The 14,006-nt window shown below is 45.2% G+C and overlaps 1 protein-coding gene across 1 annotated transcript in view; it reads left to right on the top strand.

Annotated features, from left to right (window-relative positions):
- SVIL (supervillin) overlaps positions 1 to 14,006 on the top strand; it is a 139,826-nt gene that overhangs the window by 31,594 nt on the left and 94,226 nt on the right. Inside the window, exons 2-3 of the mRNA XM_060163252.1 lie at positions 7,261 to 7,318; positions 12,944 to 13,035. Of these exons, the coding sequence (XP_060019235.1) occupies positions 7,261 to 7,318; positions 12,944 to 13,035 (150 nt within the window). The remainder of the gene's footprint in view (positions 1 to 7,260; positions 7,319 to 12,943; positions 13,036 to 14,006) is intronic.

The raw sequence follows: 14,006 nt of genomic DNA, 5'->3' as shown, positions 1-14,006 counted from the left end.
CTGCAGGGGGCGATACTAGTAGGATCTCCTAGAGAGAACCACATGAGTTAGCGCCCTAGAGCAGGGGTGCCCAACCCCCGGGTCATGGACCGGTAGCGGTCCCTGGCCTGTTAGGAACCGGGCTGCACAGCAGGAGGTGAGTGGTGGGTGAGCGAGCGAAGCTTCATCTGTATCCACAGCCGCTCCCCGTCGCTCGCGTTACCGCCTCCTGTCAGCACTATGGTGAGTTGTATAATTACTTCGTTATATATTACAGTATATACAGTAATATATATATATTACATATATTATATAATATATATAATATATATAATATATATATATAATATATTATATATAATATATATTATATATATATTATATATTACAATATATACAGTATATTACTTCGTTATATATTACAATAATAATAGAAATAAAGTGCACAATAAATGTAATGCGCTTGAATCATCCCGAAACCATTCCCCCACCCTCCCCGACTCCGGCCAAGGAAAAATTGTCTTCCACGAAACCAAAAAGGTTGGGGACCGCTGCCCTAGAGCACTCAGCACTGCGCCCACCCCACCATGCTGTCAGCATGCTGGCCAGGTCTTCCCAGCTTCTGCCCATCATCCCGCCGGGTATGGTAGAAAAATGGCTAGTTGCCAGGTGCGGTATGTGGCTCTTTCCCTCTTCACTGGCTTTGTTTCCATTTCGTCCACCATGGTGATGACTCCCAAAGAACAGCTGCCCCTTGTCCTGCGGGGATGCGTGGATGTCCTCAGCTAGAACCCGCCACAGGACCGCCGACCCCTGGTCTAGCCACAGCCATGACCACGCAGCACACTCCCTCAGGGTTTAACACCTTGATCCTTTGTCATCCGACACCTTATCTTTGGACCTTGACAATGGAGGAGGTGACCCTTCTTACTGGGCCTCCTAGTGACATTGTCCACGGCTGTACAACAAGAATCGTCTCCCTGGGTTCTCCCATTACGAGACATCCCTGGAGAATCTTTGACCTTTTCTTCCCGTCTCTCCCCCAGCACCCATATTCTTGCTCCCGGCAACAGCCTCACATTTCAGGAAAGACAAGACGACTTTGGAAGGAGTCTCAAGGAGGGCCCCCCGGGGTCAAGTTTGAGAAAGCCTGTGTTGCGTGTCGTTGAGGGCGTTGGCCAGTCTCCGGGTCAGCTTTATTTATAGCCAAGAAATGCTTACAGTAGGCTTAGAAGGAATGGGCGGTTTGACCTCGTGCCATCGGCCCATGGGCACACCTCCCATCATGATTTTGCCCTGGATTTTTAGGCCAGCTCTAAGCCTTGGGATCTCAGAAGGACCTATTACCTTCATCTTTATTTGTGCTTAATTGTTTTGGTAATTATAGAAGCCCTTCATGCCTATTGCGGAAACTTTGGAAATAGAGAGGGGGAAACATGGAGAGAGTTATCTCTGAGTTGGGAGATAATTAATGCTTTGGGATGTTTATTGTCTTTCTGATAAGGTCTGTGTGTGTGTGTATCTCACATATCATGAAAAGGGTTTGGATCACCAGTGGAGTTTCAGATCTGGTTTTCTTGTGTAATTTGTTTACCCATTCTCCACGGCCCCGTGTGGGCTGCTTCCAGCGTTATACGTGTATAAACACAACCGCGGTAACTATCCTTCTCCTCCTTCCTTGGGTACATTTCCAGAAGTAGAATTCCTGAGTCACTGTTTTATACACTCTTCAAAGTTGCTGATAACATCTGTACCTTGTCCTTCTGCCATAAGGTGAGGGCCTTGGGAAGGGGAGGAGAAATCAGAGACTTACCAGCCGCCTACTTGGTTCGTGACACCCACCCACACCAGGCACATTGGCTTCCGTCTTTGCTTTGGGTCTCAGATATGCCCTAGTTACTCATGTCTGGAGTCAACAGCCCTGGTCTCGATGAACATCTGTAGCACCAAAACCAGACCAGGAAGTCATGTGAGATTTGTAAAAAGCAGGCAGCAGCTGGCTTGCCTCCTCTTCTTGGGGTCAGACTCATCTTTTTGCCAATTAAGGCAACCCGGGCTCTTGGGCTGGGGGACACCATGACGTCAGTCCAGGACGAGTTTATAGCAGTGGCCCCAGTTCTTTTGTGCCTCAGGCTAATGTGGGACTCATCCTGGGGAGAGTGAGAGGGTGTGGACTTCCAGCCTGGCATTGCCACACTACGAGCTGTGTGATCCTGAGAGAGTACTCTAACATTGTGCAAAAAGAAAGGCAGGTGTGGGAATGTCAACTGGTGCAGCCACTGCGGAGAACAGCATGGAGCGTCCTCAGAAAACTAAAAATAGAGCTACCCTACGATCCTGCAGTCCCACTCCTGGGCATATATCTGGACAAAACTGTAATTTAAAAAGATACATGCATCGCCGTGTTCATAGTAGCTCTATTTACAATAGCCAAGACATGGAAACAACCTAAACGTCCGTCAACAGAGGAATGGATAAAGTGAGGCCCTCACTGCCTCTAGGATTAACGACACAGGCAGATACAGGGAGTCGTGTCTTACTTAAAGGAGCAGAGACTCCCAAGCAAAACGATGGAGCAGACGAAGTTTCTTCAGCCAGTGGTGCTGGGACAACTGGACATTCACGTGTAAAAAAAAAAAGAATCTAGACACAGACCTTACACCCGGCATGGAAAATAACTCAAAATGCATCATAAACATAAATGTAAAACACAAAACTATAAAACTGCCAGAAGATTACCTAGGAGAAAACCTCAGTGACCTTGGGTATGGTGATGCCTTGTTAGATGCAATACCAAAGACACGATCCATGAAAACAATAATTGATATGCTGGACATCATTAAAATTAAAAACTTCGATTCTGGGAAAGACAATATCAAGAGAATTAGAGAAACCACAGACTGGGAGAAAATATTTGCAAAAGATGCATCTGATAAAGAACTGTTATCCAAAATATACAAAAGACTCTTAAAACTCAACGATAAGAAAACAAACAACTGAATAAAATTTGGGCCAAAGACCTGAACAGAACCTCACCAAGGAATAGATACAGATGGCAAATAAGCCCTTGACAAGATGCTCCACATCATAGGTCATCAGGGAGATGGAAATGAAAGCAACAGTGAGATGCCACGACACACCCATCAGAGTGGCCAGAACCAGAGCACTGACACCACACGATGCTGGCGAGAGGCTGGGGAGCAACAGGAACGCTCATCGCTGCTGGGAGGGCGCAGTGGTGCAGCCACTCTGGAAGACAGCTCGGCAGCTCCTTACAAAACTAAACACACTCTTACCATAAAATCCAACAGTTACACTCCTTGGTATTTACCCAAAGGAGCTGAAAATGTATAGCCTACACGGAAACCTACAGTGGATGTTTAGAGCAGCATTATTCATAATTGCCAAAACTTGGAAGCAACCAAGATGTCTTTCAGTGGGCAAATGGATAAATAAACTGTGCTACATCCAGTTATAATCCAGAATATTATTCAGCACTAAAAAGAAATGAGCTGGGCTTCCCTGGTGGCGCAGTGGTTGAGAGTCCGCCTGCCGATGCAGGGGACACGGGTTCATGCCCCGGTCCGGGAAGATCCCACGTGCTGCGGAGCGGCTATGCCCATGAGCCATAGCCTCTGAGCCTGTGCGTCCGGAGCCTGTGCTCCGCAACGGGAGAGTTAGCAACAGTGAGAGGCCCATGTACTGCAGAAAAAAAAAAAAAAAAAGAAATGAGCTGTTAAGCCATGAAAAGACACGGAGCACCCTTAAGTGCATGCTACGTACGAAGTGAAAGGAGCCGATCTGAAAAGGCTACGTACTGTATGATTCCAACTCTGTGACATTCTGGAAAAGGCAGAACTATGGAGACATAAAAACATCAGTGGTCTCCAAGGGAGGGAGATGAATAGGCAGAGTGCAGAGGATTTTGAGGGCAGAGAAAATGATGGGTACGTGTCATTGTATGTTTGTCCAAGCTCATAGAATGTACAACACCAAGAGTGAACCTTGCGGTTAAACTATGATGATTATGATGTATCAGTGTTACCAAGGTTCACCCTTGGTAACATATAGCATCTGGTGGGAGATGTCGAAGATGGGAGGGCTGTGCACGTGTGGGGTGGGGGGTATGTGAGAACTTCGCTTTTGTAGTAAACCCAAACCTGCTCTAAAAAATGTCCTTAAAGCAGGTTTGGGTTTACTACAAAAGCGAAGTTCTCACATCCTGGTGGCGCAGTGGTTAAGAATCCACCTGCCAATGCAGGAGACACGGGTTCGAGCCCTGGTCTGGGAAGATCCCACATGCAGGGGAGCAGTTAAGCCCATGTGCCACGACTACTGAGCCTGAGCTCTAGAGCCCACGAACCACAACTACTGAGCCCATGAGCCACAACTACTGAAGCCTGCGTGCCACAACTACTGAGCCTGAGCTCTAGAGCCCACGAACCACGACTACTGAGCCCGCGAGCCACAACTACTGAAGCCCATGCACCACAACTACTGAGCCTGCGAGCCACAACTGCTGAAGCCTGCGCACCTAGAGCCCGTGCTCTGCAGCAAGAGAAGCCACCGCAATGAGAAGCCCACGCACCGCAACGAAGACCCAATGCAGCCAAAAATAAATAATAAATAAATTTTAAAATGTTTTTTTAAAAAGTAAAATAAATAGGGTCAGTAGAATAAGTAATTCTTAAGAGCTTCTGTCTCAAATTAAAATTTTTGAACCTCTAGTAATATCTGTCCGTCCTTTTCCCACAATTTCACTCATATGTTGTTCATAATCTTTAAGTCTTAACTATGGGATTTTGGCTCCCTGTTCGGTAAAGTATTTCATTGAACTTAGCCAAGGCCAGGCTCGGAGCGGCCTGGGAATAGTTAGGAGTCTTCCCTTCTTCCCAGTACATTGAGAGGCTTTGTATGGTTTTGTTTTTATTTGTTTGTTTCTTTTTAAGGCAGGGAGGAGTTGTCCTGACTCTCCCCATGGTAGTTAGGTTACGGCATTGTCTCCTAAGCGGAAGCTGTGATTTGCCCATGGCTTTGAAGTAGTAACCTCATAAATGTCCCATCCCTGGAATCCAGTCTATTTCAGCATCCACAGGCCTAATTTCTGCTTGTAATCTGATTACGGGGTTTGAGCTCTTCTAGCCTGCAGTCTCTTGCTTTGCGTTTACTATACTGTCAAGGACACCAGTGCCTGATTGCTGTAGCCCTGCGCTGGGAAAAGCTCAACCTAGTTTTGCTCAGACAGGCCTCAGGCCGTGGCTGGTTGAGAATTAGCTGTGGAGCAGGCTCTGTCCCTGAACTTTCTGTGTGCAACCATGTTCAGAAGCCCAGGGATTTCTAGCTACTTGGGAGCTTTCAGGTTCTCTGAGAAACAAGGTAAGGCAAGAGAAATGCAAAATGCACTGAAGTGTCTATTTCATAACGTCGGGAACGTCTTGCATCCTCCATCTCATCTCGGATGCCCCATTACACGGTTCTGTGGTTTTCTCAAAGGATACCTTAAATGTCTCATTGACTTTATAAGTTAGCTTATCTTGTGATTGCTGAGAAACATGACTTTTTTTTTTCTGTTGTAAGTTAAAGGTATTGCTAAACCACTAAAGCCTTTATGGAGGAAACACTGCAGATTAAATTGGAATGCCCAAACTTTGGATTAAGTTCTGGATGTGCTGTACTTTCGCTAAAATATTTTTCTAAACCAAATGTTATATCTACTAAATTATTTCCAGTAGGCAGTGGTGGTTGTCTTTTTACGAAATCTTCATGGGAGACTGTTTGGAACTAAATGTTGTCTTTTTAGTGGCTTCCTTTTGAGCCCAGAGGAAAAGATGTGCTTTCAGTATAACTACTGAAGTGACATCTCAGATTCAGTTCACTGACTGAACCAAAAGGAGACGCTTAGGTTATCTTGAATGACACATTGGAAATTCAGCCATTGTCTATAAAAGCATTTTCGAGCCCAAATGCACGATTAGGAAGTGATTTGAACAGTTGGGGCATCAGATTCAGGAATTTTCTTCTACAGTATTGGATAGCTTTTTGTTTTTTACATCTTTATTGGAGTATAATTGCTTCACAATGCTGTGCTAGTTTCTGTTGTACAGCAAAGTGAATCAGTTATACACATACATATGTCCCCATATCCCCTTCCTCCTGAACCTCCCTCCCACCCTCCCTATCCCACCCCTCTAGGTCGACACAAAGCACCAAGCTGATCTCCCTGTGCTTTGATAGCTTTTCGAACTGAGTTCCCTTTTTCTAAATGTGACACAAAGATATTTGTGTAATTAGCAGAAAAGCCTAGATGTGTTTAACTGGCAATATACATTTCATTTTATTGTATTTCTCTAGTTGGTCGGAATTTCCAAATTCCGGGATTCAGGGTGTATTTTAATGACGAATGACATGTCGGCATCTGGTATATCTTGTACCTCCTTTTCCTCAAGCTTCTGCCCCCAAATATTAAACAGTAAAAGGAATTTCCACGGGGGAAAGAATTTCCGTAAGTGGTCTAATTGTGGTTTTCTGGGTGGACAAACGGTTGCTCTATGCCAAAACTTGTAAAACAGATTACTTACCCAAGGCTGGCTGTGCATTTGTCTGTGCCTGGTTTTCATTAACCAACTCACTCAATGTGTGTTTTTGCCAGATGGGATTGTTACCAGCTGTCTTTACATAATATATGTCTTGTCTTCAAAAATAAATAAGTGGCGAATTCGATGTATTGTTATTATTTAGATCTTAATGAAGGCAATAAAAACACACCTGAGTGTTCCCGCCCCCCCGTTCATCAACCCCTCACGCGCCTGCCCCCCACCGTGCATTCTTTAAAAGCATCTCAAATATATCAGGCAGTGATGACTTTCAACCTTCCTGGTTACCTGGACCAAAATTGTTCAATTTTTTTCCCTCCTTTTTTTTTTTTTTTCCTGAGGATAATATCCATGCTTTTCAGTATTTAATTGCTTTGAGTTACTCTTGTAGCCATAGAGAATTTAAATGATAGCATTGAACTATGTCAGAATTTTTTTTTTTTTTAACCCATGGAGTATCTTGGCTACTATTAACCAAAACCAAAAAAACTTGCCTAAGTAAAATGTATGTGGTGGAATTTGATTCATAAAGGTGTCCTTTTTGTATTCACATTTCTGGTTCATGGTTTCCTTTTTCTTAAATGCTCTCAAAGGGAGGCTGAAGAATTCTTTTCCCATTGGAGTGTTTTCTTTTGGTCTTAACTGACTGTGTGGGTATTTCAATCTTATATTATTTCTTTCCCCTTAGATTTGAACAAGAAAAACTTAAGCCTTGCTGGATTCCCGCGTCAAAGAATAATTCCAAGGTAAAGTAGTCTTTGCTCAAGGAATCTTAAGTTTTGAAGATTTGTAAGAGCTTTTGAAATTATTCTCCTACGTTCCTAATTCATGAGTTTTAAATGTTTGAAAAAAAAAGTGTTTTTTCCCCAGAGTTTGACTCGTTAAAACATGCGAAGCGAGCTGACTTAGTGCACTCAGTTAGCAAAGATTCTTTTTGTGTTTAATGCTTTTTATGGGAACTATTTGCAAAACCGGCTACTGGTATCTCTATAATTACAAACTTGTCAAGGGCTATTATCTTTTCTGTCTCACACCTGCCTCTAAGCATGGGATGTCCTTTTCGCAGTCTATCCCTCGAGGAAGGGAGCTCTTCATTTTTTAAGAAAGGATCTAGCCTGTTCCTCCTCTCTCTCTCCCTTCCTTCGGCCCTTTCTTCTCCCCTTACTTCCCTCCCTCCACCCATCCAGCCACTCCCCTGTCCAGGTGAGTTCTTGCTGCCTGGCCTCTTAACCTTTCTGCACTCCAGTTCCATTGGCTGCAGGATGTTATTTATGGGTGCTAATTTCATTTACCTGATGTGCTAATTTGATTTACCTGATGCAGTACATCATAACTGATATGAGATAATACAAAAATTAAAGTTGGTACCAAACAAGGCAGCTGTATCTCAGATGCCTCCTAGTACATCGCTGTCCCTAACAGGTTTTGAGATTTTCAGGTAGAGGCACAAAATAATTATCTCTTACACAGCCAGGTGTGGCTTTCAACATACACTTTATTATGCTAGAAGGACCCAACCCAGATCTACCCCTCATTCCACATGGATGCACTTGTTACGTAAGACATCGTTTCTTTACTTAAAAAGTCTGTATTTCAGTAGCATCGGGATAAACAGTTGTGTCACCACTGTCCTCGTCAGGCTGAGCCTGGCTCTGCATTTGAAAATGTTAGCATTGGCCTTGTGAACGCACTGGACGGGGTAGAGCTTTGATGAATTGCGTGCGCATCTTAGCGTCAGGTGGGGAGGCAGAGTTATCAGTAAGTTTGTCTTACTTGACTCATGAAATCTCACTCTTGTGGGGCTTGACACAATCTCCCGTATTTCTCATCTTCTCCATCTTTTTAATAGAAGCTAAGGCTTATGTCTTAGTTCATCCAGGCTACCGTTGACTGGGTGGCTGATAAACAGTAGAAATTTATTTCTCACATCCAGAGGCTGGAAGTTGAAGATCAGGGTGCACCGTGGTGGGGTGAGGGTCCGCTTCCAGGTTGCCCACTGCTGATTTCTTATATCTGCTGTTAGTGGAATGGGCCAGGGAGCTCTCTGGGTTTCTTTTTATAAGGGCGCTAATCTCTTTCATGAGGGCTCCACCGTCAGGACCTAATCACCTTCCAAAGGCCCCACCTCCTAATATTATCACCTTTGGGTGTCAGGATTTCAACCTACGGATTTGGGGGAACATAAACATTCAGACCACAGCAGCTTCATTCCCGATACGTCTCTAGCAGGTTGGTTTGGCTGTAATAGACCTAATAAGTGACCAAGAGAATGGAACAATAGGAAGGGAGTTGGGAAGGAGAAGTATGAACTATGAATGCAGGTCAGTCACTCCAGTGGAGAGGGACTCAGAGGACACCGCCGTTCTAAAATGGTGTTATTTCATGTGTACCTATTAAAACAGTGGCCCCCTTGCTATGCTCCTAAGTGTAAACTGGGCTGGAAATACAAGAACCTGCCTCCTTCAAAGAAATCTAGTCACCCAGACACCAGAGGTGAGAATATGAGGTAATGGATTTCATCTATCTTGTAACTTAAACTGCAATAGAAGAGTGAGCAGATGTCGGGGAGCCCTTCACTGTGTGGATACTGAACAGTTACTGTAATGCCGTATCCCACGTTGTGTAAAAGATAGGAGGTAATGACAGCAGAATATCCTGCTCTCACTTTAATAAAATTTCCCCTTGTTGCTATTGCTGGGCGTTTAAGTAGGTTAATGGGACACATTAAAAAAAAATTATCATGGTAGCAAAGGGCAAGCTCTTTTTAGATTACTGAAGCAGATGGAAAGAGCTAGAAGCATGAAAATAATTAGTCATGAGGAGTGAGCTCCATTTCAGAGGAGATGAAGGTAAATAAGACATATTAAAGGTGTTTCTTCATACTAGAAGCTTTTTAAATTATAATTCCAAAAAATGAAGACTGTAGCATGTCTTCATTATATATGGAGAGATAGTTTCATGCTGAAATAGAGGATCCCACCTGGAGCTGTGGCAACCCACCAAGACCCACAGAGGTTGTCCAGGCAGAGACCCCTGATCCCCGAGTGGGTGACGACGAGGAAGAATGCAACCCAGCATCCGAAGCTTAGGTTTGGAGTCACCAGTTGTGTGAGCTGAGGATGGGCCCCACCAGTGAGGCTGCTCTGGGTGCCTCTGATTCAGAAAAGCAAGAGGACGTGCTGTTAGGGCTTTGGGGTAGGGGCGGCCTTTGTAAGTGTCTCACCGGCCGTGGTGATCAGAAGGGGTGACTCATTCACGAAGAGTCCATACTTCTTTACCAGCGTGTCTTGCAAGCATTTTCACTGCTGCCTCATACCCTCGGGTGTCGAAAGTCCAGGGCAGAGACGTGACCTTTTTCAAAACCTGGTTCCACGTCGATTTGGGGGATCTTGTGTCAGTCACAGCCCTGTGACAATCTCAAGTCAGGGTCATTGGTTCCGACCCATCCTCCTTATTCGTTCGACCTGCTCATCTGCTTCCTCAGAAGCCGTTTGGTGAACATAGAGAGGCAGTAGAAGCAAGAACAAAGTGTGACGATGACACGTGGATTCCAATAAGCAAAGTTTAGCTCGAAGATGGAGACTTGAAAAATGGAATACTTCATACGCAGGCAGACATACACATATTTTCGTACGTGCATGCCAGGTGGGCAAAGGTAATAAGGAGAGATGTTTTCCCAATTATATGTTATTCTAAAGAAGAAAGGACGAGAGGAAGAAAGGAAGGAAGGGAGGGAGAAAGCAAGCTTATAACTGATGTGATTGAATGCATGCCCTTCTAATTAGTCTCCGTATTTCTAACGCTCTTTGCCCCATCACATCAACAGTGTATAAAATGTATACGTAAAACACTTCAGAGCGAGTCACACTAGACATCTGAAGTATTTTACTGGAGCCATTCCTTCATTCATTCCCTATACGTTTATTGATTTTTAAAAAATATTCTTAAACATCAGTAATTTCAAGTGAGACACTTGTAATATGTTCTGTAAATAGGAAAACAGGATAACATGAGAGAAAATGACAGAGGTGCATAATATAGATTCGGCTCTGCTGGGACAGACACTGGGTCAGAGGGTTCTTTCTTAAAGAAACAACCGGCTCTGGTGGGACAGATACTTGGGTCAGAGGGTTCTTTCTTAAGGAAACAACCTTAAACTGAGGCCCAGACCAGAAGCAGGACTCAGCCAGGATGGAAGGAAGCAGGAGAGGTGAGAATTCAGGCGGAGACAGCATTTACAGTGAACCACGCGAGGAGGCCGGAGAGACTTTCCTAATGTGCTCTGGTTTTCCATTGGTTTCTGACCACCTGTAATCCTTCCCATCGGCACAAACACATGTGTAGTTTGTTTCAAGAAAGTAAGTGCGTGTGAAGCCAGGGGTGTAGGGTGATGGCCTGTGAACCCCACTCTGTAAAAGTTCAGCAGAATGTTTAAGTAGGGGGTCGTTTCTTAGTCTTTATTAGCGGCTTCATTGAGCTTTTTGATGAGCAGATGAAAGGGGAAAACTAGAAGCACACATGTTTATTTTTGAAAAGATGAGATAATACATTTGTACCCCAAGGTCGTGGCCACAGGAGCTGACTGTTTCAGGGGCTGCATCATTTCATTGTAATACAGGATTTTTTCCCTGAGATTTTCATTTCCCAAAGACAGTACAGAACTTCATCCGGATATTCCAAGCATTTAAACAGTCAGTTAAAATAGCGTGCCGTTCCTCAAGTAGGGTGCCTTTCTGCAGTTGTTTAAATGTTTCGGTTTGGACTACATCATACCTCTGAAAAAAACACTGAGAACCGTCACTGCATTGCGATTCACTCTTGAGAAGTCAGGGCTAATCCCAAGTTTCTGACCTCAGCAAGTGTCAGGATCTTCAAGCCAACTGGACTGTGGTTTACAAAGACTACTCATTCTCAAGACTCTTGATGTGAACGTGGCACTCATCACCCATTCCCATTCCACATTTATAAGCAATAACGAAGGTTTGAGATGAGCTTGGCTCTAGGAAGATGGGATGGCCATATTTTGGAATGTGCAGGCGATCCTTGAAATTTAATTTAATTTACATATGGGACGTAGCTAATCCACGCGTTCCCTCACATGGCACGCACAGCACTTCCTCAGTCTCCCCTCGGGCCTCTGTGGATACGCACCCCTGCCAGGCACAAGCACAGACAGGGGACCATCAACAGGGAAGGTCGGCTTCGCGCTGGGTGTGTTTGCAGACCTGTTGCCGCCTCTCCAGAGGTGATCGTGTCGCTGGGGAAGATGAGTTTCCTGTTTCCCTAGGTTCGTTTTCTTCCTGCGAGGCAGCAGCTCTGTCTCGCCGAGCTCCAGGCACGTCCCCACGGACACCTTGAACTTGTGGGTACTGAGTCTTGGGGCGACGGCACACAGTGTAGGAGCCTGAGCGAGATGTGCGCCTCATGTACTGTTCTTGCCGCATGGGCAAAGCCTCGAACGGGTTTGTGATCCGGAAGCCGAGGCTGACAGTAGTTCCGGGGGTGTTGGGACTGGCTCGCACCCCTCTTCCCCAGCGAGTGTGCCCACGTGCATAGGTCACTGAGCCACGGGAGAGCTGGAAGAGTGGCAGTGCTGGGGGAGGGGAGTGTTTACGCCACCAGCCAATGCTGCCCAACAGGTGCTTTGCGGGGCTGCGGGCAGGGTGGGCGGAGGAGGGAGTCGGCTGTTAAGCCTGCACCGGCACAGTGCTCAGGAGGTCACACCCCAGAGGGTCTTGTGAAGCTAGCTCCTACCCGGGATGGCTTCCTGTAGAAGGCAAGTGCGAGGCAAGTGCGAGGCAAGTGCGAGGCAAGCGCTCAGTTCCTTTCTTCGTCTCCCCTTTTCGATTCTTGTTTTTCCCAGACAAGTTTTCATGAACCTTTCAGACCTCTTCACCATGCTTTGATTTCTTGTTTGTTTGAAGGCATTTGTTACTTTGATTTCAACCCAGAGGAAAGCATGTAGATCACCTAGACAAGTTGCTGATTTTCTGAGGAAGGCTGTAGCACAGAGAGGTTGAATGAGTAATCCAAGCTTGCACAGCTCTTGGTGACCCTTGAAGAGGTTGTCGGTCTGAACCAAGGCATCGGACTCCCAGCGCAGCGATGTTTTCACTCCCCTAGGCCACGCCCCCGCCTATGCTGATGTAATTATTTAGCTGCACCCAAAAATCATATTAACAAAATCATAAATAATTGAAAAAAGGTACCAGTTAACGCCCCCAAGTAGAACTTTTCACTTGTGATCTACACACACACGTTTAACTATGTATAACAGTAGCATAATTTTTACGTTCTGCACTGTTTTGGTTCATATCAGATACCACGGTTTAAAATGACTTTAAACATTTTCTTAATGGAATTATTTTTAGCTTTCAGGAAGAGTTCTTGCTTGAAGACAAAGAACTGCTTGCTAACCACAAAAGAGGAATCGATGCTCAGCTTTTAGCTGCCCTCCCAAAAGGTGAGGCTTCTAGATGGTTGACAAGTGTGCAGTGCGTATAAGTGTTGTGTGACCTGACTTTCTTGAAGGAGGCCCCTACGCTAACCTCCAGCTCCGCCCTCCTCTGTGTACCTTTCTGTCTCTTCCAGGAATCAACCTCCAAGTACCTCTCTTGTTGCATGGTTAGACCTCACCTTTCCACAGGTTCCCTCCTTTCACTTTAGGCGTCCTCAGGTTTTCACTGGAGGCTGGTGCAGAGGATGAGAGAGGGGTTCTAGAATCATCCTCACCTCATCTCTCTCCTGCCTTTCACCTTCTCCACGGGTGGTGGGTTCCGCTCATTTGCCCATTTCTTCTCCACCCCTTCCCACTGCTTCCAGCCCCTGATGCTTTCCAGTGCTAGGAAAGGCATTTACACTTGATATCTTTCAGCTCCCAACTGGGGTACACACTGGGCAAGCAGTGCAGACTGCGTCGGAAGCATCTCTCTTCTCACCCAAGTAGGTACTCACACATTTGGCGAATTTGTATTTTCATTGGACTAGACGCACATGCAGTCACATATTTGCATCAGCCACCAGCCCACTGTGCCTAGTTCTGCCCGTGGAATGATGTGAACATTACCTGAACTTTGTTTCTACCAAATGTAACACTAACGCAGGGGAGTACCAGCTCACAAGCTGTCTTCATCCCAGATGAGCTGTGTAACCCTTACTTCAGAGGAAACAGCCTTTCCAGCAATCCCACTCCTGGGCATATGCCCAGAAAAGAGGAAAACTCTAATTCAAAAAGATACCGGCACCCCTATGTTCATAGCAGCTCTATTTACAATAGCCAAGACATGGAAGTGACCTAAATGTCCATTGACAGAGGAATGGATAAAGAAGATGCAGTACATATATACAATGGAATATTACTCAGCCATAAAAAATAATGAAATAATGCTATTTGCAGTAACACGCCTGGACCTAGAGATTATCATACGAAGTGAA

Source organism: Lagenorhynchus albirostris, chromosome 1, assembly GCF_949774975.1.
Source record: "Lagenorhynchus albirostris chromosome 1, mLagAlb1.1, whole genome shotgun sequence".
Taxonomy (NCBI): domain Eukaryota; kingdom Metazoa; phylum Chordata; class Mammalia; order Artiodactyla; family Delphinidae; genus Lagenorhynchus; species Lagenorhynchus albirostris.
This window is presented reverse-complemented; position numbering and strand designations above follow the sequence as displayed.